Here is a 24698-nt window from a genome sequence, read left to right as displayed (position 1 = left end):
GGAAACCTCTCAGCGGACTCATTCCTGTTCACACATAAATCACATACGCAGCCACAGTGAGATATATCATTATACCGCTACACAACTGCACACTACAAGCAGGAGCGCTGCCAAGGAGATAGAAGAGAAGAAACAGAAGATAAAGAGGGGATTATCCTTCCATACCTGCGTTCTCCTCGCTGTTCAGCCTCTCTCCACGATTAGAAGTCACGGCTGGTTGTCTCGTCCACGCTGCAGCTCCACAGGGGCTGTGATGGAATGTCTCTCTCCTGCTCTTCTTCTTTATTTCCTTGTCTCGTAGCTTCCTTCTCACCGGACCGGGGCTTATCAGGACAGCTTCCCCAGGCAGCAGTCCAAAAGAAGGGAGGGAAAGTCTGAGTGAGCAACATGCAGACAGCTCGGTTAGTTCTGCAGAAAGTTCTAAAGTGGTTATGAATTTGTTTGAGAGTTAGAGAGAGAGAGAGAGTGAGTGTGTGTGTGTGTGTGTGTGTGTGTGTGTGTGTGTGTGTGTGTGTGTGTGTGTGAGAGGCAGGAGCCATATATTACCCGTCTGTCTGGCGATGAACTGGGCTGCATATCTCCCAGCGAGAACCCCAGCTGGATGGAAGGAACGTGTGCGTGTGTGTGTGTGTGTGTGTGTGTGTGTGTGTGTGTGTGTGTGTGTGTGTGTGTGTGTGTGTGTGTGTGTGTGTGTGTGTGTGTGTGTGTGTGTGCTGACGTCTTGATGCAGGTTTCCCAGACACATCATTTACAGTCATCACTCTCCAAACAGTCACACACGAAAACATGCACTCGCATATTGACACACACACACACACACACACACACACACACACACACACACACACACACACACACACACACACACACACACACACACACACACACACACACACACACACACTTATTGGCTGCCCGAGTTTTTCCAATATTTTAGGAGCGAGAAAATCACCATAAATCCCTGGTGAAAACTAGTAGCTGTGTGTGTGTGTGTGTGTGTGTGTGTGTGTGTGTGTGTGTGTGTGTGTGTGTGTGTGTGTGTGTGTGTGTGTGTGTGTGTGTGTGTGTGTGTGGGCGTTTGTGACAGATTTTTCTTCTACCTGGTTCATGAGTTAAAGATGAGAAAGATGTGATGCAATTCAAAAACATCTACTCCCTTTGGGACTGTCATCTCTCTCTCCTTTCTCTCTTTTTTCCTCCATCACTTTCCTCCCTTCCTCCCCCCCTCTCTCTCTCTCTCTCTCTCTCTCTCTCTGTCTTACTCTCTGTCTGTCTGTCTCTCTCTCTCTCTCTCTCTCTGATTCTCTCACTCTCTCTCTGATTTTCTCTCTCTCTCTCTCTGATTCTCTCACTCTCTCACTCACTCTCACTCTCTCTCTCTCTCCCTGTTTGCTCGTTTCCCTGCTGAGTCAAAGAGGCATCATCATCATCCTGAATCATATTTTCCATCTGTGGACTCTGCTTGTGGAATAATGACTTTCACAGATGTGTGCACACATGCGAGCGCCTGTGCCCATACAAACACATCCACAGATACCTAGAAACATCACAACCAAGAACACACATAGGAACAGACATGTTTCCTCCTGGCAGAGGTTCAGCAGTGGAGACGGTGAAAGCAGGTGCTGTCAGAGTAGCAGAAACAAAAAGCATGGAGGTAAAGATGGTGAGATTGTCTGGTGAAGTCCAGCGTGTCACTCTTGGACTGATATGATGTGTGGAGGCACATTCTGTTCTCAGTCCTCCCCTGTGTTCATAGACAGACCAGTGTTTCAGAGAGGTGAGCCTGACTAAAGGCTGCAGAAGGCAGAGCTGAGAACACTTCATGCAGTCAGAACTGTCCCGTTTCTCTGAAGGTAACCAGAGCAGAGCTCTCACAGGGGCTCGTGCTTTATAGGCTCTAAGCCCTCGGCTGTGAGCAGCAGCCTTACAGGCCGGACAATGTCCTGCACTGCCGCAGCTCTTAAGCATGCAGTGGTCAGAGAATTACATGGGCTTAAAGTAAATGGATTTACATGGAAGGGTGCACGGTAATGCAGGATAGAGAAGGTCGGGCAGAGGTGTTGACGTGGATATCATGAGCGGGACATTAAAGTCAGTGTGCAGATAAATAATGTGTGCAACCAAACCACACAGACAGAACGTTGCCTGCTTAGCTGCATGATGAAGGCAAAGGTCAAAGGTCAAAGGTTGTCTCTTCTGACTGAGGGAGGTTCTGATTCACTAAAGGAGGAACACAGACAGAGCCTCTCCCAATGAACAGCCACAGCAGGTCAGTAGAGAAAGGATGGAGCATTAATCCAGTTATCAGATCATCCTATTATCCTGCAGATTAGCTTCCAGCACACACACACACACACACACACACACACACACACACACACACACACACACACACACACACACACACACACACACACACACACACACTCAGCGCCTCTGGGATTTGTAGTCCAGAATGATGCCTTCCACACTGTGGTCATTTAGTCCGAACCCTATCGTGCGTCACAGTGAGTGCATAAACCCTGCGGCCCTGTGGATACCTGTGGGGGTGGAGGGAGAGGTGACGCAGCGCCTGACACTGCAGGTCGGAGCGGAACCGGCCCTCCACGCACGCTCAGGGCTTTGCAGAGCTCAATTAGAGCCTGACACACTTTCCCCTGTGACCGTCTGCCTCCACCAGCGGATTATTCACCCTCCAACACAAGGCTCTGCGTGGACAGGCTCCTTTACGCACACCGAGAAGGACAGGCTCCTTTACGCACACCGAGAAGGACAGGCTCCTTTACGCACACTGAGAAGGACAGGCTCCTTTACGCACACGAGAAGGACAGGCTCCTTTACGCACACCGAGAAGGACAGGCTCCTTTACGCACACCGAGAAGGACAGGCTCCTTTACGCACACCGAGAAGGACAGGCTCCTTTACGCACAGAGCAGAAGGACAGGCTCCTTTACGCACACCGCGGTGGACATGGTGGGGGACGGGGGATGGACGGGGGATGGACGGGTTCGTCTCTCAGAGGGAGGTCGTGTATAACAGGCTGCTGCCGTACTCCGGCCGGCTGGAGGTGGAGGCCACGGAGCTGCTGGCGGAGATCAAAGCCAACCTGTCCAGAGCCGTCCTCCTCAGGGAGCTGTGGCCCGGGGTCTCCTTCTGCTCCAGGAGACTCTTCTCGTAAGTGTTGAAGCCAGGCCGTCCTCCGGATAGTGACTCACCCAGGATTCATAGCGAGGCTCTATGTAGCAGCTCATTAGGCTGGAGATAAAACATTTCTCTAAATATGTGTTACAATGTTTACAAATCAATTAAAAGCTTTACAAATGTCTAATGTTATTTGTCACATTTCACTTATTTAGACTGACATTGTGCAGTGTCCCTTACAGGTGGCCACAGCTATAAAACAGCTTCACTTATAACCCAACTGTTGGCTACTATAAGGGGAATAAAGCGTCCAAAATATCTCCATCATAGGAGCATCTGAAGAGATTTAAGAGCAAAAGGTCATCATGTAACTCTGAATGAAGGCTAGCCACTGACTTCTCAGGGTTCCATGTTTAGACACTGGGCCGCTGACGCAGTCCGCTTAATGTGTTGAGGATATGGGTCAGCTGCAGGAAGCTGTAAGTGATCTGCTGCTCCCGGCTGTTAACCCGTCCTCACCTCCGCCCTCAGGTTCCTGAAGCTGTACGGCCGCAGGTTCAGCAAGGAGGACCACGTTCTCTTCATCCAGCTGCTCTATGAGTTGGTCACGCTGCCGGACCTGGAGCCTCACATGATGCAGAGCTACGCCAGCCTGCTCATTCAGCTTCTCAAGTGGGTGTGACACAAACACACACAGATGCATGAGGCATATCTGTTTTTCTCGCCCTCAGCAAAGAGGTGATGGAGCTCGGAGAGCTGCAGCTCCGTGGCATTAATAAAAGAAGCCAGCTGAGGCGGTTCCTTCCAGCACCTGCAGCCTTTTGTTGCCCTTTGGTGTCCTTTAGTATATATATATGAGGTCACTGTGATACAAACGGTGCACCGATGTCGAGTCCCATGACGTGTTAGAGGGGATCTTTCACTTAACTCTCTGCCGTTTTGGAGCTTTAAAAACAACCTGCAGACGAGAGAGGAGAAAAACTAAAGAAGATAAGAAAGCACAGAGAGCACAGACATCTCACAAAGGCTGCACAATCCTCTCAATGTGTCATTTTCATTTTAGAAAATGTGGCATCTGCATAAATGAAACAAAGTGATATCTATCCATTCAAGTAAGAGCAAGAAGGGAATCAAAATAAAGAGTCTGGCAAGTATTGATGTTGATGGAGTGAACATTTAAATGGCAGTTCAGTCAGATTTTAAGGCTTTAGCAAAATATGAATTGCATGTATATTTTTGTAGTGGTTACAAAAACCACATGGGAATCATAGAATAAATGAATGTTAAAATAGCAGTACAACCAAAATATTAATTACAGATAAAGGTTCTAATGTAAAAGTAAAAAAGAAAATGTACTTAAAAGTACTGTATCAAAAGTAAAAGTTGCAGAAAAATGTAGCATAAGCAGCATTTACTCTATCTGGCTGAGATGGAGCTCATTTTGACTTCATATACAGTTCAGTAGGTTCATCCTTTATCTCCCGACATAGGGTTCGGGCTCCCTCAGAAGGTCACAAAATACATTTTGGTGTCATTAGATGAATCATGTAGTGTTGGAAAGAAGAAAAAGCACAGTTCTTCTGTATACTTTGCTTTTTTGACAAATATTGGAAGATTTGAGCTTTAAGGCCTCAGACTGTTGGAACTAACGTAGAAGGAAATCTCTTTTTGGTGCAACTGAAACGTAACATGGGGCCCAAAGTCTTTTTAGTAAAGAACAACTAGCCAAACAGATTGGGTTTATAGCCTTGAAATGGTTTTTTTTGTATAATCTCAATCTGAAATAAAACTAGTAACCAAAACTGTGAAACACACGTTGTGGAGTAAAAAGTATTTCCCTCTGAAATGTATCACAGTAAAGTTTAAAGTATCAGAGAAATGAAATATAAGACACTATAATAATGAAACGTACTCAGTAAGCTAACAGTACATTTATTACTCTTTATGCTCCGACATACATCTGAACTCTCACATCACCAGTGACTGCAGGATATTCTGTTAGACGGTCCATCACAAAACCACATGTTAATGTGATGTCTTCTGTCTGAGTGTTTTCCATCAGATGAAGAGAGATTTGGGCTAAACGTACATTTAGCACCAGGTCCCACAGCTGAGAGAAACATTTGGTTCTCAACATCACTCATCAGCTCTCATTGGAGCTCTCTTCTTTTTATTTTCAGCCCTCACATTTCCTCCGATTGTTTCTTCTTTCCTTCTATTTAAAAATGTCCCTAATGAGAGTCTGTTCCACAGAGCTGTTAGATGAATGACAGGGGAGACAAGAGGAATGTGAGGCTGTGGAAATGTTGCACAGGACTCTTAACCTTTCTGTGGAGTTTATTCCTATTTAAATTGTAAGTTTTACAAAAGAACTAAATAATAAAACAGAAAAAGCAATGTTGAAGTTTCCCAGGAGGATTAAAAATGTGCTCTGCTCTAAAGCTTATCGTAAAAGTAATCATCAGTTAGTGTTTCATTTAAAAAGTGTTTGAAGAGTCAAGAGTCAGAAGGTGTCTTAACTTCTCACGACTGTCTGCAGCCGTCAGTCGCTCGGCCTCGGAGGACAGAGAGTCACAGCTCTGACGTGTCTGGAAGTTGGCAGTCGTTGTGTTGAGCGCAGCCTGCGAGGTAGTGACTCATTTTCCCACGAATACATACGACTCTTCAGACTCCCTGTAGCTTCTCACTTCTAAATAGTATGAGCATCATTTTGTTTTTCTTCTCAAAAGGTTTGAATATGAAAAGAGTCCTGAAACACCCTCATAACAACAGGCCAGACGGTCAATAATTGGCTTCATTTTTCAAACAGGAAGAAGGAACTGCTGTCGAGGGATGACCTACAGTTGCCGTGGAGACCGCTTTATGATCTGTACGAGAGGGTGGTCTACTCCAAAACGGAGCACCTTGGACTCATCTGGTTCCCCAAGTAAGACCACCTTCACACGGACCTGCTGAAGCTCTGCTGCTGTACATGTGAATCTATAAATGGACCCTTTAATGTCCAGTTCTTCTATTTTTAGAATTACTGCCAACCTAATCTTTATCCTAAGCACCTATTTGCATTCAGGAAAAGTTTGACATATTATGCTAATTTGCCTCCTGCAGAGCGTTAGATGAGAGTGTTGATGGAATCCAAACCCTGAACCCAAAAGTGAACCTGTTTCCTGTCACAGCGGAGCCAGAGAGGCAGCAAGGGAAAGTCTCAAAGTCAGACAGTTGAGGCGGACGGCATTCATTGATTTATTGACAATAGTGAAAATACAAACGCTTACAGGTACAGGAAGAAAGTCCAGACAGAAGCAACTGATAATCCAGAGGAGATGAGAAAGGTTTCAGGTTCAGAGAGCAGAGAGGCAGGAAAGCAAAGCATGAAGAACATACAGCAACATTGACAAACTGGGAGCTGACTGGGAAAAGGGTCCGGTATATGTACTGCAGGGCTGACGAGGGAAAGTGTAAACAGGTGAGTCAGGTGAGTCAAGTGACTGGGAAACCAGTGGGAAGGTGTGAGGCCATCTGGTGGACAGGTAGAGAGTGGCAGGTCTAGGGAGAGCCAGACCAGTCCAAACAAACCCACAACCAGACCTCATGACACTTTCTTAAACAATTGAGAGAGTGGACATGTCAAATAGTACTTAAATGATAATCAATCTATTAACTGGGAATAAACTCTGATCGTCTTTATTTTAACAACCAACAGTTCCAGTGGAGCTGTTCAGCGGCCGGATACAGTAAATAGATAATGGTTAAGAAAAGACATTACATTACATTACATTACATTAGAGTCATTTAGCAGACGCTTGTACCAGAGGGTGGTCTGCATTCTTTCATTTCTTTCTGAAATGTGAGGGTTTCCATCTTTTCTCTGTTTCATATTGCTCGCTCTTAGTCTCTTATGTGTGGACTGCTCGTCAGACAAACAAGCCTTTTCTAGATGTTACCTTGGGCTTTTATTCACTTAAGGTTTAATTGAAAAAACAACCAACAGGTTGGTTAGCAATGAGAATCTGTTGCAGCCTGAATGTTGACAGTGTGTTCATCCTGTGTGAAGACAAATGCATTTCAAAAGAAAGTAAATGCAGAATTCCTCCACGACTCCCACACCTCCTCTCTCTGCTTGTTTGCAGCTCACTGGATCACGTTCTGAAGGCTTTGATCAAAAGCTGCAGGCTGTAAGTCTGTGATGGTGTTCTGCTCTGATCTCCACTGAGCTGTGTGCTGTACGGCAGTGTGTGTGTTTGTGTCCCTGCTTGTCTGCATCTGTTTGTGCTCACGTCTCTCTTTGCTCTGCATGTTTTGGGGAATTTACCAGGTATTTCCCTGCATCCTCCACCAAGGAGATGCTGGATGAGTGGCGCCCCCTGCTGTGCGTGTTTGACATGGTCATGCAGAAGGCCGTCAGCAACATGGAGCTGTTCCTGCCCACCATCATGCCCCCGGAGGAGCACAGCCAGGGCTTCCAGTATGTGGAGCTTAGAAACTTATATTGTACATTTAATATATAATTGCAGCTTGTGTTGACCAGAGCTAGCATAAAGGGTTAATGAAAGTTTCAAACAATCCTTTTTTTATTTATTGAACAATCTCTGCCAGCAGAAAACATCTAGAATATGTTGTAATATACGGAAACTTGTTATTAAGCTTTCACATATTTGAGTTGGATCTTATGACCATGTGTCATGAATAACTACACCTTTGCACCTGGGAGTTCAATAAATAATATTCTTACTGTGTTAGCAGCCCCCCTTGTTTTTGTTAATAGTTTTGTTACCATGGAAAACCTTCACCCTCTCTCCTCTCACCCCTCATGGTGGCCTTCCAGAGTAGTGATCCTCTTCACAGCTTTGTTGCATTCTTCAGTGTCTTCGCTCTTTCACAAGCTATTTGTCTGGATTTAGTTTTGGATTCATCCACAGTTTCCGTACAGTCTCTGCAATACATCATATTTAATACTCTATTTTTCCGCTTCAGTTTTTCTCCCTTTCCACCAGAATTGACGAGGGAGGAAGGGAGGGGGGGAGTTCATATTTTGGGGGAATTAGAGATAGATGAGTGGAATTCAGCTTCAGGTGTGTGTGTGTGTGTGTGTGTGTGTGTGTGTGTGTGTGTGTGTGTGTGTGTGTGTGTGTGTGTGTGTGTGTGTGTGTGTGTGTGTGTGTGTCAGTGTCTTTGTATATAATGGTGTTTTTTTAGTGCGTTTTGTTTTTCAGGTTGTGGTTTGATGAATTAATGACTCTTTGGATGTCAGTGCAAAATCAGCCCAGCTGGGAAGGGGTGAGACACACACACACACACACACACACACACACACACACACACACACACACACACACACACACACACACACACACACATTGAGGACATTGCATTGACTTCCATTCACTCCCTGCAGACACCTCAATCAGAACTCCGACCTTCAAATTTCTGTTTAAACCTACACCAGCATGTGTTTGGTTTTTAAAAACATTTCTAAATGGTTGAGTAATGAATGATGTAGTTTTCCAGTTTCCTAATCATGGAGACAGTCATTTGAAAGGACACACGTTTCCTGAAGATGATTGAAATGTTATTGAAGCATTGGCGGTTTCCACTCGGCATGCAGAGAGGATTTTCCCTCCAGGCCTCCAGGCCTGATGCACACTTCCTCCCTCCTCGAACATCACTTCTGTTTTTGCATATTGGCTGGATATAATATTTTGAGTAGCGGCCTTCACTTCTGGGAAGGTTCTCCATCCTCGTGTTGATTGTCTGTCTGACGTTGTCTCGCAGCACCTGGTCAACCTGTTTGCTCGCCTCGCCAACGATGACATCGGCTACGTGGACTGGACCCCCTATATTCCCACAGTGAGTCATTAGCAGCAGCAGTAGATGTGCTGATGTTTGGGCATAGAGGTGAAACTCTACACCGTGTGTGCAGATCTTCACCAGGATCCTGCGCAGTCTGAACCTTCCTGTTGGGGTCAGTCAGCTGGTGGCTCCGCGGTATCTCACCAACTCCTACGACATCGGACACTTGGTGTTGTGGATCACAGCACTTCTGGTACCTGCAGATGTTTTCTCCTAAAAATACATATTTATGTCTTTGCTACTTAATATGGGAATAACCTTATTCAAACCCCTGCAGGGAGGACCAGGAAACCCTGCACAAAAGGAGCTGACCTGCCTCTTCAACAGCACTGCCTCCTTCTACCATCCGTCCAATCATGGTCGCTGGCAAGTGAGTCTCTCTCACCCTCACACACACACACACATGCACACACACATGCACGCACACATGCACGCACACGCACGTTTTCAGATGCTGGCTGTCACTCCTCTGATTTATAACCCGACGTTCACTAACAACACAATAATGAAATGCACAACTGCCGGAGAACAGAGCGATATCACAAATCTGTTTACGGCAGAATGTGTCCTTTGGTGATAAGGCTGATGTTGAATGTGTGTGTGTGTGTGTGTGTGTGTGTGTGTGTGTGTGTGTGTGTGTGTGTGTGTGTGTGTGTGTGTGTGTGTGTGTGTTTGCCTGCAGTCCCGACTCATGCGTCTTCTCCAGCGGCTTCCTGCGAGCGTTGTTCGCCGCGTTCATCGGGAGCGTCACGCTGCCCCCTGCTGGATCACGCTGGTTCCTGAGTGTCAACGGCTGACTGATGAAGACTTGCAGGAGTTCACCCGCAGCATCACTGGCGCCGCCCTGCTGGCCATGTTCAGGTATTACACTTTGGTAGAAGTTAGCTGTAGTAATAATAACTGAGCTGTTCCTCTTTTTGTAATCTTCCATGGTTACATCTGTCTGTCTGGAGAACATTTAACACCTATTACTTTAATGATTATAACATATATAATGGGGCGGCTGTGGCGTAGTGGAGAGCAAGGTAGTTCTCCAATCAGAGGGTCGGTGGTTCGATACCCGGCTTCGGCAGGCGATGTGTCCTTGGGCAAGACACTTAACCCCAAGTTGCTCCTGAAGGCCATCGGTGTGGACTGATGATGAATGTTAGTTAGAGTCTGATGGTGGCACCTTGATGGTAGCCTGTCATCAGTGTGTGAATGGGTGAATGATATGTAACATACTACTGACTGTAAGTCGCTTTGGAGAAAAGCCTCTGCTAAATGACTGTAATGTCATGTAACACATGTTAATGCATACATCCACACATATAAATACATATTCCCACGTATACACACATACATATATAATATACTCTCTACATGTAAATACAAATATCTGTCCATGCACATGCTCAATAACTAGTGAGCCAAACTTGACAAAACCCTATGAGCTTGATTTAACTGAAGTATGGAGAGTTACTACAAATACAACAGTCAGCAATATTAATTGAGTTATTTATTTATAGAACACTCTCAAAGCAAGATGTACAAAGTGGAAGGAGGATAAAACACAATAAGAGGACGTAAGAAGCATTTAAAACAAGAACATAAAACAAGTTGAGCAACATTGTGGAAAATGATTAGTGAAAAAGTAAACTCACAATAATAGAATCAAACAGAAGAGAGAGATAAATAAATAGAAGCCAGTCTGTTAGAATAGGTTGTAGGATGACATTTAAAAATGTCGACCTTGTGCTGCCGTGAGTGGGACACCGACAGAACGTGTTTCTGCTCAGGCAGGAATAGACACAATAGGTGTCATGTGGAGGCAGGTGTGAGTGTGAGCGAGTGTTGCACAGTCACAGACGGTGGTCTTGTTAATCCACATTTAATGACCAGAATGTCTCCAGACCTTCACTGTTTGAGACCATCAATTCAATCAGACTGCATCTACATTTTTAAAGACCTTACAGTTGGTTTTATTTCAACAATAAACAGCTGGCAAAACCCTCAAAACACAATCAATTTGGTGATCGGCAGGGCTCAATTTGGCTGGAAAATGAATGTTTTGCAGACATCCAGGTTACATATGAGCATTATTCTAACAGCATGTCAGTGACTTAATGTAAGTATGTAGTTAGGAAGGGCTTCATGTTTAGATAAAGACTTTGAAATGCAGTTAAAACAACGTGTATATGTGACCTAGAACTCTACAGCTACATTTAGCCCAGTTATTAGCATTTTTGAGCTATAAGTCATCATATCAGTGTTCACTGGGCTGTTGACATGTAAACATTTGAATCAGTGCCAGAGAGTCTCTGCTGTGTCTCACTAGCATGTGCCATCACAAGGCTTTAGCACCAACAAGCTAATCTGGACAAAGACAGGTCATTTGGGATTATCTACCTGTGCGTGTGTGTGTGTGTGTGTGTGTGTGTGTGTGTGTGTGTGTGTGTGTGTGTGTGTGTGTGTGTGTGTGTGTGTGTGTGTGTGTGTGTTGTTGTTGTTGTTGTTGACGCTGTATGTTGCTCATCTGCCCTCTTGTGGTGATGTGCAGTAAAACCGGCAGTACGGATGCAGCCTACGCTCTTCAGAACCTGGCTCTCCTCACACCAGAACTCGTCATACCACCTGTACTGGAGAAGTAAGTGTTTGTTAGAGATATCTGCCATAAGCCGTATCAACCTTCTGTCAAAAAGAGATGAAGAAAAGTAAATATGCATGGAGTTTGAAACTTATCATGCTTTGTCTTGATCATGCTTTACGTTTTTGGCATGGATGGTTAGATAGCTTTTGGCAAATTTCCACCATTAAAACCATGCTATTAGCAAAGTAGCCATGAATGTACAGAAAACTATCACTGGATTACTTTGATACTGAAGAAAACTTAGAAACATGAAGATTCTCAGGCAAGTTCTGGAGTTACAAGGAGCATCTTTTTCACAGATTTCTGAACAGATTTCTGGATGCAATGGACACATTTGTTTAGATTTGTCTCAGAGAAGTGAGTGCACACTGAGACACTAAGTGTTTGAAGTACCTGCAACGACTGACAGTGTTGGTGAGCAGGCCGAATCAGTGACCGAACTACAGTCAACTCCCCCTCATCTCACTTTCATTTTTGAACCTCATATCTTGTGTACAACAGGACCTACGCAGCGATGGAGACCTTGACGGAGCCGCACACCCTCACCGCCACGCTCAGCTGCATGATCGGCATGGCTCGCAGCCTGGTTTCACCAAACAACCATTACCCAGAGGGCCGTGGGCACGTGCTCCCACTGCTCATGGGCTCTCTGCCGGGGATTGACCCCAACGACTTCAGCAAGTGCATGGTGAGTAATGGATGTGAAGATTAGTAATGAAGAAGAATTGTTAGACAAGTAGACAATACAGCTCTTGCTGATTAAATTCCGTTCTCGTAGTCGATCCCATTAATAATTCCTGAAAGTGGAATGAATATCTTAGTTTGAAGAACTCGCAATTACTGAGGCCCGGTGCTGCGTTTCTGCTTGGATTGTAAAATGGATTGGTTTCCTTTCTTGGTGTGCTCATTGCTGCATTAATCCATCACACCAGAATGAACTGATACGTTTGAAAAAAGTTATTCCACGACATCTGGTAGGTTATTTAACTTGGGCCTAATTGATCCGTTTCCCGTTGTGTGGCTCCATCCAGATAACGTTCCAGTTCATCGCCACCTTCACCACTCTGGTGCCTTTGGCGGATTGTTCCTCTGCTGCTTCTCAACACAGCGACCTCACAGAGGTACACACAGGACACACGCTAGCCATCAAGTCCCCAAATAGATCCAAATACATATGTACAATATGTTGGCATCAATCATTCAAAGACCTTCTCCTTGTTTCTAAAAGGAACAGGTTGACATTGTTGGAGAGTTAGCTCAAAAGACTGATACCACTCTCATGAATATGCATCTGGTTAGCTTAGCTTAGCACAAAGACTGAAAACGGGGAGACAGCATCTAAAGCTCACTAACTACCATGTTAACTAGCTAACTAAAGTCAAATAATTACTAGTTTCACAGGGGAAGCAGTCACTTATTGGAGTCTTGCTAGTGCTAGGCTAGCTGCCCCCCCCTGCTTCTAGTCTTTATGCTAAGCTAAGCTAAACAGTCTCCTGGCTCCTGCTTCATATTTAGCGTACAAACAAGAGAGTGGTATCGATCTTCTCATCTAGCTCTCGGAAAAGGGGGCATGTTATCGTATTTCCTAAAAAGTACCGAGTCATATTAAATAAATCCATTCACTAATCATTTCTATTTCTCCCTCTCAGATTGAGAGAAATCTGTGTTTTGCATCAGCTGAGTTTGAAGACTTCGTTCTCCAGTTTCTGGACAGGTAGAGACGAATGAACAATTCAAACTGTCACTTAGTGAAGCCTTGTTGTCAGCGTCTGACTGTGGATGTGTCTCTGTCTGTCTGAAATGCACCGCACCGTTTCTTCTGCTGGCCACGTACAACACCTCTTTTTTTTTCTAACCATAACGCTGTTGACATTTTCATCGCTGACAAGTGTATAAGTGTGTGCTTGTGCATGCAGGTGTTTTGCTCTGATAGACAGCAGCACCCTGGAACAGACGAGAGATGAGATGGAGACGGATACGCAGACTCATCTGGAGAGCCTGGTGGAGCTGGGCCTGTCCTCCACTGTCAGCACCATCCTCACACAATGCTCTACGGAAATATACAAGGTATAAATATATATCCATGAATCACAAACTCAACCTCTGACCCTAATTAGACTCTTCTATCACAGATCCCAAACATAAAGATCCTGAAGACTAGTTTCTTAATGTTCTCACTCTGAGAACCAGATGAGTTTATAAATTTCTGCCAATGTTGGAACGGTTTTCATCATTTCACCTGAGAGATTTCTCTATTTAAAAATTTGTTTAAGCCTTTTGCCCCGGTTTGAGGTGGGCTGGGCTCAGTTGGAAAAAGATGATGCTAAGTTTCAAAGAGTTAAATTCTTAATAACTAATACCTAAAGATGTTTAACTTTGATTGTCGCTTATTTGGTCTGAAATATTTAATTTTATAGAGAAAAATAAACGTTTTTTAACGGCTTTAAATGTACAAATCCATTCATAATACAAATGTCAACAAAAGGTTTACCATTACATAAAACCCTACCATTATTTGGAATATGCATTTTTCAAACACAATTCACATACAGTTAAGAAAACCCACCATCAGGAATCAGAACACAAGACTGAAACCTGCTATCACTCTCAACACGATAACCCACCGATTAAAACTAGAACACAAATAAATCCAACCTATAAATGATTTATGATGCATATATCTTTATAGGATAAACGTTGGTGTTATGTGCCGATGTGAAACACATGAAGTATAAGATATTCAAACGTTGTCTTTGTGTTAGATGGCGCTGCAGAAGGTGTATAACTTTGCCTCCTCCAACGTCTTTGAGACGTGTGTGTCGGGAAGGATGGTGGCTGACATGTGCAGAGCTGCAGCGAAGGTTTGTGTTCATATGAGCTTTATCATTCATCTCTTTGTGTCAAGTACTTTACAGTAATGTATTGTAAGATTTGTGACTTTCACACAGTAGACCACAGACTGTCATGTTTCATATGTTTCATATGTTGTAAATATAACATTAAAAGGTCATGTCTGATACAACATCTCCACTCACATCTCATACTGTAGTTACACTCTCATTACTGTGTGTTCTCCTCATATTCACTTGTTTTACTTCTGTGTTATTTTCTGCATGCTTGTGTTTCTACTTGGGAATCTAAAATGTGTGTGTGTGTGTGTGTGTGTGTGTGTGTGTGTGTGTGTGTGTGTGTGTGTGTGTGTGTGTGTGTGTGTGTGTGTGTGTGTGTGTGTGTGTGTGTTTGCAGTGTCATCCAGCTGAGTCTCTCCGTCTGTTCGTCCCTCACTGCTGCAGAGTCATTTTCCAAATTACTGACAGTCAGTACCACACTGTGTGTGTTTGTGTGTGTAGAGTAGATACAACTGTGTGTGTTTGTGTGTGGAGTAGATACAACTGTGTGTTTGTGTGTGTAGAGTAGATACAACTGTGTGTGTTTGTGTGTGTAGAGTAGATACAACTGTGTGTGTTTGTGTGTGTAGAGTAGATACAACTGTGTGTGTGTTTGTGTGTGTGGAGTAGATACAACTGTGTGTGTTTGTGTGTGTAGAGTAGATACAACTGTGTGTGTTTTGTGTGTAGAGTAGATACAACTGTGTGTGTTTGCATTGAGACCGAACAATGAGTTCATGAACATGTTTGTTCACTGCTAAACAGAACCTGCAGTTTTTGACACATACTCAGATATCAGAACTGTTAAGAGCTCTTATTAGATATAGTGTTAAGTCATTACGGTATTCAAAATTTTAAAAAAAATCAAGTGTTTGTTAATCAGAAGAAATTATTTGTGAATTTAAAAAAATTCTGCAAAGTGAAAGTAGGTTTATAGCCATATATTCTGTGTTTTTAAAATGTTATTTAAATGAAGACATGGAAATTTGTGGCATTATTAAATATATATATATAAATTAAAAACACTGAGCACAGTCATGAAGCTACACAGTGCTTAAAGACTGCTGTGTCTGGAGCTAAATGCTAACTTTTGCATGCTAATATGCTAACCATTTAGCAGGTCTTTAAGCACTGGGAATGTCATTTTGAAAAATATTCAGTCAGACACAACAAATTGGATTTTTGACATGATGGTGGCTCTAAAGGAAAAGTCAAGGGATCATTAAAGTTATTACAGTTCAACCTGAGGGGAACATGAATGTCTGTAGAAAACATTTCATGACTCTCCATCCAATAGTTGTTAAAATATTTCAATCTGGACCAAAGTGGAAATCCAGCTAACGTGACTAAAGAAGCTCCGTCTGTCAGGGGAGCAATGCAGTACATTATTCATCTTATTTATTGTGTGTGTGTGTGTGTGTGTGTGTGTGTGTGTGTGTGTGTGTGTGTGTGTGTGTGTGTGTGTGTGTGTGTGTGTGAGATGAGGAGCTGCAGAGTGAAGACGAGCTGGATAAGGAGCTGTTGTGGAATCTCCAGCTGCTCTCCGAGGTGAGACGAGGATCCATCACGTCCCGAAGGCTTCAGCACTCTAAAAAATGTTAATCCTGCTCATTTATTTTATCTAGTCTGTCTCTGAGAATGTTATTTAGTCTTACAGTTATTCAAATGTCTGCCAGAGGTTCTGCATATCTTCTTCATTACATTACAGATACATTTTTTAAACAATATTTTGGAGTGTGTCATTTCCTCTCTGAAGTGATTCCTCTATTCTACCCTGATTCAAGGTCTCATCAAGTGTTTCTACAGAACTTCAGAGTATATGAAACACTTAAAATGAGTGGAGGAGACATTTTCACTTGTTTTAAAAAAAATATGTATGTGATTGTGACTTTGTATGAGAGAAGAAAACAAGGAAGAGGCCATTTTTTGCAGTGTGCGGCCTGCACGGTCATAAATATCACGGAGCTTTGTCGTTAACCAGAACATATTGATACCCTTTCTGTTTTGTTTTATGACCCCTGGGAGCTTAATGCGAGTGGGAGCGAGCCAGATGCTGTGATTTACTGGAGAACCTCAATGTTTAAGACACAACTCTCCATTGAATTGCCTGTGTTTGTGTGTGTGTGTGTGTGTTGTTTTCAGGTAACTCGTGTGGATGGTGAACAGCTGTTGAGATACCAGGGGGACCTGGAGCGGATCCTGAGTGTGTGTGTGCGTCTGCGCTGTAAACGTGCCTACACACTGGCCTGCAGTCTGCTGGAGCACACCCTCCGCTCGCTGTCCCTCATCTACCCCACCGAGTACCGCAGCACCTCTGGAGGCTTTGACACTGACCTCCCCATACGGGTAAACACGGCATCTGCAATGCTGCACAGAGAGAGTGCTTCACCGCCATTATTCAATCTGACTGAAGTTGAATCCAGTCCCTCGGCTCTTAACTGCACAGATTCAACTCGGGCTTATTCGCTAACCTCCTAGAGTGCAAATTGGCTCTTGTCATGGCTATTATGGTATCTATTCTGGGACAGGAACAATGAGGTTTTCTTGTAAATACCACCAGTACAACCTTTAAAACAGCTCTCTCTCACAGTTGAATTAAATGGGATATTACAGGTTCTGTAATTGTAATGCATTTTCTGTCTCCAGGCAGAGAATTAGAAGCATTTATCAATTTAAAATGAAACAGCTACACTAATACTTTCCTCTCTCTGTCACTGTGTCTCCTTATCTCTCAGTTTTCATTTAACATCTTTCTTTGCACGACAACAACACTTATGTAAATGAATAATGTAAATACATTTCTGTTGCTAAAGTTTTTTAGAGAAGGAAAATAGAAAAGCGAAAAGTTAGAAACTGGTGATAACAACTAACTACCCTTTAAAGGGTCTGAGAACATAAACTGTAGAGATGTTTTTATTCATTGTGGTTTCCAACCTTTGGTTAGGGACCTACAAGAGGGCCAAGAGATAAAGATTTTTATTTCTTGTGAAATATTGAATACTTAGCATCTAATTAAAACACTTCAATTAGTTTTAGTTTGTTAGTTTATTTAACAGGGTTTACTGCAGTCCCTGGGAAAGAACAATATACAATCAATGGGGATTAACTTACAGTATAACACAAAACACAAAACAGTGTCATGCAATAAACACATCACATGATTGGTTTGTCTTTTTTAAGTTTAGTTTTAAACACTTGTGCATTCTATACATACAAGCAAACTAAGAACTAACTAGGCTTTAGGACTCATTCCTGCAGAGCTCTATGTCCGATAGTCCGTTTGCTAACATTAGCTAGCATTAGCTAGCATTAGCTACTGGTCAGACCAGACCAAGTGAGTGAAAAATGTGAACTTTCTTGCTTATAAACTACCCTTTTTTAGAACAAACGGCTAAATCCTTCTTTGAGAAAGTTGCATAATCTCCCTTTAAGGCTTCTAAATGCACGTTCAAAGAGGATTCCTCTCTTGTCTGTTTCACTTTGTGGCACTAAGAGAGAAACTGAGCAGCTTGGCCCGCACTATTTCTGAGAAAAGCTTTTTCAATAATATTCTGCCATGTTTTTGTGCTTGAGTGCAGGGAAGTGGGTTTCTGTTTTGATGTTGAGGTGGTGGTAATTACGGCAACCTTCCTCCGTTGCTTTCAAACACTGACCTCTTTTCATCTGCAGCTCACGGTCACTCGTTCAGTCTGTTGTGTTGTTGTTGATTTCTCCTTCTGAGGTATTTTGTGAGTTGGATTCATGTGCTAGTCTGTCGTATGATAGCAGATCAGTTTATTGCAGAATGTGTTTTCATCTGTCCATTGTTCTTATCCTTAACATGTGTTTCAAATACCAGTAGATGCCACAGGTCTGTGGTTTTGAGGCGGACTGGTTGTGCTGGTTTGCTTGCCAGTTGTTCCAGTGGAAACTTTCTATTCCTGTAGAGCTTTCTGAGAAAAACTCTCCCTCTGTCTCCAGGACTGGGGCAGAGCTGGAGATGTGGCAGACCTGGGTTTGTGTTGGCACGTACCTGGTCAGGAAGAGGAGAACTTTGTTTTCCAGCTGTTGTCCCGCCTCCTGCACCCTGAGCTGCAGCGAATCAAGAGCCACGTCTCTGGAGATCAGCCAATGAGCAGGTGTGCTGTCGTTCTTCTAGTTCTGTATTTTTAGACGTAATCAGGCACACGCACAAACAAAACAAAGAACCCCGTAGCCTTTCACTACTGATTAATGATCTCCGTCTGCTGCCAAAAGAATGAAACCTTAACATTAGCATCTGTTTTTAATATCTGGATGACGCCTAATCAAGAGCACAGAGGGTTGAAAAGTTGGATTCTGTCGCTCAAAAGTGTTGAAACCCTGTTGTATGTTTGCCAAGAGAATTCAGCACTAGCACACACACATTCTGCTCTGAAGGACTGCAGCGTGTGGTCTGGTTCACAGGGAGGAGCTGTTGCAGAGTCTTGCTATCGTGCAGCACTGCCTTCTTGGAGCTGGAAGCATGCTGCCCCCTCTGGATGGGCCGCACGTATCTGACCTGTGAGTCCTGCAGCTGCACACACACACATGAAAACACACCTTTCCCTCAGTCTTGTCATGTTTTGCTCCTTGCAATTTGTTTCTCCTCAGCGTGTCCTCCATGGTAAATCTGGGGGAGATCAAGCTGCATATAGGTGTGGACTACGGTAAGAAAGCACAAACGAGCAGCTCCACACAACACACATGCACAAGGAGCTGTGTGCTGAGCAGTCTCAGTGGGTGATGAGGCCGCTAATCATGCATTCTGTGTCCATACGGGACGCCGTGTGTCTCCTCCCCTCCAGATGATTCACGGGAGAACTACAGAGAGTCCATCTGCCGAACCATGAGACTGCTGCTACGTGAGTGAAGACTTTAATGCCACCACACTCCAGCTCTAAACTCCTCACTTTGTTTGGAGGGTGATTGTGATGCACAATTAATCAATACCCACTCTTATCCAGATCACATCCTGGAGCACTCAGAAGATGACACAAAGTCCCTCTTCGTCATCATTAAGGTGATTCTCTATTATTCATGTGTGAGGTGTCATTATTCTGTCCTCGTTGGGCCCTCTAAGGTCTCACCTCCTTTTTCTGTCCATCTGACTGCAGATCATCAGTGACCTCATGTTTTTCCGCGGTACTCACAAGAAGGAGTTTGACTCACGTTGGAAAAGCTTCACTCTTGTCAAGAAGTCCATGGAAAACAGGGTGAGTTGGGAAATGTGCAACAAGGCTGCTGATTGTTGTCGACTTCGATGAGTCCCTCTCAGGGTGATGTGTTCATATGTCGCCGCTCTCTCTGCAGCTTCACGGGAAGAAGCAGCACATCAGAGCTCTGCTCATCGACCGGGTTCTCCTCCAGCACGAGGTCGGTGAAACAACACAAATACAAACACATGCATATGAAGAAGTTAGTGGTTGTTTTTTTGTTCTATCTGAATCTTGTATTTCTGTGTTGATAGATGAGGAAGCTGGTGGTTGAGGGCAGTGCATACAAAGTGATTCATCAGGAGCTGCTCTGTGATCTGCTGCTGCTTTCTACCAGCACCTACAGCCAGGTAAACATGACACCAAGAATGAGCAAGAGTAATCCAATCAGCATAAATATCTCTGGTGAATAGTAATTCATTGAGGATGTATGCATGTGTGTGTGTGTGTGTGTGTGTGTGTGTGTGTGTGTGTGTGTGTGTGTGTGTGTGTGTGTGTGTGTGTGTGTGTGTGTGTGTGTGTGTGTGTGTGTGTGTGTCCTTGCAGGTACGCAGCAGGGCCCAGCATGTACTCATGACTGCACTGGGAACTTTTAGTTTCTCCTACAGAGACCTGATTCCCAGAATCCTGCAACTGCTCTCACCACAACACACCAATGGCACACAGCAGCAGTTTAAGGTAGCACAACACACACACACACACACAACACACACACACACACACACACACACACACACACACCAACACACACACATAGCTCACAGTGGTCACTGTCCGTGGTGCTGAAACGTGAACAAAGTCCCAAACTGTATTTGATGGCTACATTAGACTTCCTGTTCTGTTGCCTTCAGCATTGATTTTTAAAGTTTTACTGCTTTTTTCTAAGTCAGGTAGGCCGTGGCCCATCCTGCATCGTTACCCTTCTCTCTCCTTACTCTCCTGATCTCAGTCTGACCAGTTTTTGTTGACTATCCCCAGGGCTAGACTGGAGACAGAGGGTGATAGCATAGGGCACATTTACTGTCAGAGCAGCAAAACAACAGCGTTCTGTTGGAAACCAGGAGAGAAACACCAGTCTCCTCTTTAACACTCGTACAGAGGCTCCCTTCTACAAAATGGCTTATACTTGTTATGGTAAACTGAATATTTATTGTGTATATGTTATGTGATCTTATGAGTATGATCATCGTTTTATCTGTTTTTATGTCTATGAAGCAAAACTTGCTGTGTAATATATATATAAAGGTTCTTATTGTTATTAAGCATGATATGATGCTTACTTCATACCATATTGATGCTAAAATGCTAAAGCTAAAGCTTACAGATTCCAAGCAAACAGTCAGCGTGGTGAAATAAAAGGAGCAGCATTGCTCCTGTGTTTCAGAGGTTGTTAATTAGCATTTTGGAAAAATGAAGTTGATGCCTAATTTCTACATCAGCAGGATGTAAATAAAAGAAAGCTAAATTCTGCAGTGTGTGCAGTCTGTTACACATGATCTGAGCTGCAGAGATCCACAGGATGTGTCCTTCACATTCAGACAAAAGGCCACACTTCTGTGACGCAAACTGTGAAGGATCCAATCTGAAGCCACAGAACCTGACTGTCAGTTGTCCTGTGCTGTAGATATTTCTACTGCCATATTCATTATAATCTGACAAGTCTTTAATGTGTGTGTTCCAGGGTGCTCTGTACTGCCTGGTGGGTCTGCACAGTGGTCCCTGTCCGCCCATAGCGAGGGACTGGGACTGTGTTGGGGAGGTGTGGCCCGCCCTGGTCCGCTGTGGCCTGTCGCCCTCCATGACCTCGGAGGAGCGGTCCATCGGCGGACTGCTCGACGACTTAACCGACCGCATCCATCGGCAGCACGACACCATAGGGATCTTTTTCACTGTGAGCAACGTCTTCATCATAAGTCATCTGTGTGTGTGTTTTTACTTAAATGCTCCACCTTTGTCCTCCTCCACCTCTAGGTGTCAGAGTCATGTGTTGAGATAGCCAATCACATCATGCAGTCTCAAAATCCCCAGCCCTGTTTGGAGGCCCCGTCCATAGAGGAGCTGAAAGAGGGGCTTCAGCGTCAGAGAATCAGAAACGTGGTTGCTGCAAGGTGGTGTTTCATTTGTGCATTCAGTGTAAATACCCTCTGAGTTTTCTCAAGGTTGCAGAAGAACTAGAGCACCATATTAGAAGGAATTATTATTATTTACTACATTGGTTGTAGTAGTAGGAGAAGCACTTCTTAATAATGCATATTTGTCTTTTGTACAGGAAATATGAGAAGCTGGTCAATGATCTCTTGGACTGCCTTGAGGACAGTAACTTGTAGGTTTTCTCTCCACCTGTGTTATATGTATTTAATGCTAATAAGAATACATTATGTAATATATTCTGTATTTAAAAGAACTTTAAGTATCAACACACAGTAGCAGTATATGTTCTAAACAATACATTGGTTTTGTAGCAGAGACGTACAAACAGAATATTCTGTCTGTTTGTGTTTCAGACCCTGGAAGTTTGAGCAGATGGCCACAGACCTGTTGGCCCTCCAGCTGAGAGAAGATCACCCACTCCCCCCCGACGCCGTCCTCTTCTTCACACAGAGCCTCACACATGACTCCATCTGCACACGCAAGGTGTGTGTGTGTGTGTGTGTGTGTGTGTGTGTGTGTGTGTGTGTGTGTGTGTGTGTGTGTGTGTGTGTGTGTGTGTGTGTGTGTGTGTGTGTGTGTGTGTGTGTGTGTGGTTAAATATTCATTTTATTATTTTTTAAGATCTTTCTTGAGCTGTCACTACAGCCTGCATTTTATTGATTTGTTTTCCAGCTGTGAGTAGAGCCTTCTCTTCTTATGTGCAATGCATTGTGGGGCAGTAGTAGGACAATATTTTTTTTAGTATGCATCCTACCTACATTATATCTACATTCTAAAAAGCTGTTTAGAATTAGTATGTCGTATTGGTTTGGGAAACAGCTAGAGGTTAAAGGTCAAGTTGTATCTGTTTAGTGTACAGACACAATAAGATATTTATCAAAGAGGCCTGTGTAAAAAGTCTGAGTAGCTAAAAACTAAGAAGAGTACAATAAATAGTATCAGATAATCTATTAAAAGACAAACTGAGATATCCCAGCTCTCTATCACTGGTAGGACAAATACCAGTACAGATGGTTCTTTACCAGTAGCTGCTGTGCTCGTGTGGTTCTCCTCTACCACTCTGTTTTCTCTCTCTCTCCTAGGTGGCGATCTCAGCCATGGCCGGCATCCTAAAACAGCTGAAGCATCCGAGAAAGAAAGTGTCTGTGAAGCCGTCAGACATCAGTGAGTACAAACACGCAGAAAACACACAACATTAAATGCATCAAATGCAGCAATTCTTTTTGCAAGGTCTTCTCTCAATCCGGCTATTTCAGCGTTAGCAGTCCTAGTCTAAATGAAATGATGTACAGACTCATTTATGGTCGTTTCCCATCGACTTCACCAGAATATTCATCTCAATTTGCTTTCTATTAAAAGATAAATTGCTTTAGATTAGAAAATCTTTCCTACTGATTTTTTTTGATCGAGGAACAGGGCATCTTTCCAAGCGTGGGCCGTCACCACTGACACACACTCACCATACAATGGGATGTGTGCGTTCCTACCTCCTCCTGTGTTTTCATGTGTGTTCAGGTGGTATCGAGGATCCAGAGGGGGTGTGTGTCGGGGACCGAGAGGGGAATCGCTGGCTGCAGTACGACAGCAGCAACCTCCCTCTGAGTGAGGAGCAGTGGGACTCTCAGCCCTACGTGGAGAAGACACACTGGGGCTACTACCTGTGGCCGAGGTAGAGAGAAGGACGGAGGATTTATAAAGTGGAAGGCTGATTAACGGCCTGGTTGGATTGAGCTAAATAGCTGATTGACTTAACTGCCCGGTTGATTGGATGCTTGGCTTCGTGGCTTTGTGACTGCTGGATGACTGATCTGGGTGGCTGGATAACTGGCGGGGTGTTGAACTGACTTCCTGTCGTGGCTTGGCCTAGATAAGGCTCAGTGAACGACTGGCCCAGATAGAAGAATGATGTACAGACGGAGGGCGGCCTGCTGACTAACTGACTTTATAATCATTTGTCCTCACTGCTTATTTGAAGGCGGGATGTGTCCATCCATATTTCTGCCCGTTTGTTGTTATCTATAAATCACAGCAGCCTCTTCATCGTCTCCACTTCCCTTTCAGAGAAATGATGATCCATGCAGCTTCAGAAAAGCCCAAAGATGAGCTGGCGTATGAGGAGATGAGCGAGGTGCTCAGTCCGTACACCACACACAGACTCCACCTCTGACGCCTCACTCATGTGACTGTTATCACATCTGCTGTCTGTTTGTGTGTCACTCAGGGAGAGAAGATCATCTTTGAATATTTCTCAGACCCAGAGTTTATCGAGCAGTTCATAGAGTTTCTCTCTCTGGAGGATCGCAAAGGAAACGACAGCTTCAACCCTCGACGCTACTGTCTCTTTAAGGTGCTTTTAAACTCTCAGCCTCAATCGATCTGGAAGACCTTTTACAAAGAAGTGACACAGAAACCACCGCTAGCCAACTCTGAGTGTTACCCAGAGAGCAGAGTGTCTGTCATCAACTGCGACTCACCGTTGACAGTTCTCTTACGCCAAACAAAAGACTGTAATCTGTCTTTTTTTTGGTTAAGTCTTGGTTCCTCCACATCGAACAAACCCTCACGCTCACGTTTGATTGACAGGGGCTGTTCTGTAACTATGGAGACGTGTTCCTGCCGTTACTCTGGCCTCACCTCGAGCGGCTCGCCAGCGACCCCCACGAGAGCTCCCAGCGCTGCGTGTGTGAGATCACTGCAGGACTCATCAGAGGCAGCAAACTGTGGAGCTTCAGCAAGGTACTGGAGACACACACACACACACACACACACACACACACACACACACACACACACACACACACACACACACACACACACACTCTGTTT

General features: G+C 44.0%; 1 protein-coding gene across 1 annotated transcript in view; it reads left to right on the top strand.

The window, feature by feature from the left end:
- The window catches only part of psme4b (proteasome activator subunit 4b), a 37209-nt gene that overhangs the window by 2415 nt on the left and 10096 nt on the right, over window positions 1-24698 (top strand). Inside the window, exons 2-38 of the mRNA XM_054598290.1 lie at window positions 3007-3177; window positions 3676-3816; window positions 5954-6070; window positions 7272-7316; window positions 7457-7606; window positions 8355-8418; window positions 8914-8988; window positions 9062-9184; window positions 9269-9361; window positions 9674-9852; window positions 11531-11617; window positions 12122-12308; window positions 12652-12741; window positions 13270-13334; window positions 13537-13687; window positions 14383-14481; window positions 14867-14936; window positions 15989-16056; window positions 16651-16854; window positions 18469-18626; window positions 18934-19029; window positions 19120-19175; window positions 19314-19370; window positions 19473-19528; window positions 19623-19721; window positions 19819-19881; window positions 19976-20071; window positions 20268-20399; window positions 21403-21612; window positions 21693-21829; window positions 21991-22044; window positions 22226-22355; window positions 22955-23036; window positions 23388-23541; window positions 23934-24000; window positions 24094-24219; window positions 24456-24608. Coding sequence (XP_054454265.1) covers window positions 3007-3177; window positions 3676-3816; window positions 5954-6070; window positions 7272-7316; window positions 7457-7606; window positions 8355-8418; window positions 8914-8988; window positions 9062-9184; window positions 9269-9361; window positions 9674-9852; window positions 11531-11617; window positions 12122-12308; window positions 12652-12741; window positions 13270-13334; window positions 13537-13687; window positions 14383-14481; window positions 14867-14936; window positions 15989-16056; window positions 16651-16854; window positions 18469-18626; window positions 18934-19029; window positions 19120-19175; window positions 19314-19370; window positions 19473-19528; window positions 19623-19721; window positions 19819-19881; window positions 19976-20071; window positions 20268-20399; window positions 21403-21612; window positions 21693-21829; window positions 21991-22044; window positions 22226-22355; window positions 22955-23036; window positions 23388-23541; window positions 23934-24000; window positions 24094-24219; window positions 24456-24608 — 4105 coding nt within the window. The remainder of the gene's footprint in view (window positions 1-3006; window positions 3178-3675; window positions 3817-5953; window positions 6071-7271; window positions 7317-7456; window positions 7607-8354; window positions 8419-8913; window positions 8989-9061; window positions 9185-9268; window positions 9362-9673; window positions 9853-11530; window positions 11618-12121; window positions 12309-12651; window positions 12742-13269; window positions 13335-13536; window positions 13688-14382; window positions 14482-14866; window positions 14937-15988; window positions 16057-16650; window positions 16855-18468; window positions 18627-18933; window positions 19030-19119; window positions 19176-19313; window positions 19371-19472; window positions 19529-19622; window positions 19722-19818; window positions 19882-19975; window positions 20072-20267; window positions 20400-21402; window positions 21613-21692; window positions 21830-21990; window positions 22045-22225; window positions 22356-22954; window positions 23037-23387; window positions 23542-23933; window positions 24001-24093; window positions 24220-24455; window positions 24609-24698) is intronic.

Source organism: Anoplopoma fimbria, chromosome 5 (genome assembly GCF_027596085.1).
Source record: "Anoplopoma fimbria isolate UVic2021 breed Golden Eagle Sablefish chromosome 5, Afim_UVic_2022, whole genome shotgun sequence".
Classification (NCBI taxonomy): domain Eukaryota; kingdom Metazoa; phylum Chordata; class Actinopteri; order Perciformes; family Anoplopomatidae; genus Anoplopoma; species Anoplopoma fimbria.
Note: the sequence above shows the minus strand (reverse complement) of the source record. Positions and strands in the feature narration are given on the sequence as shown.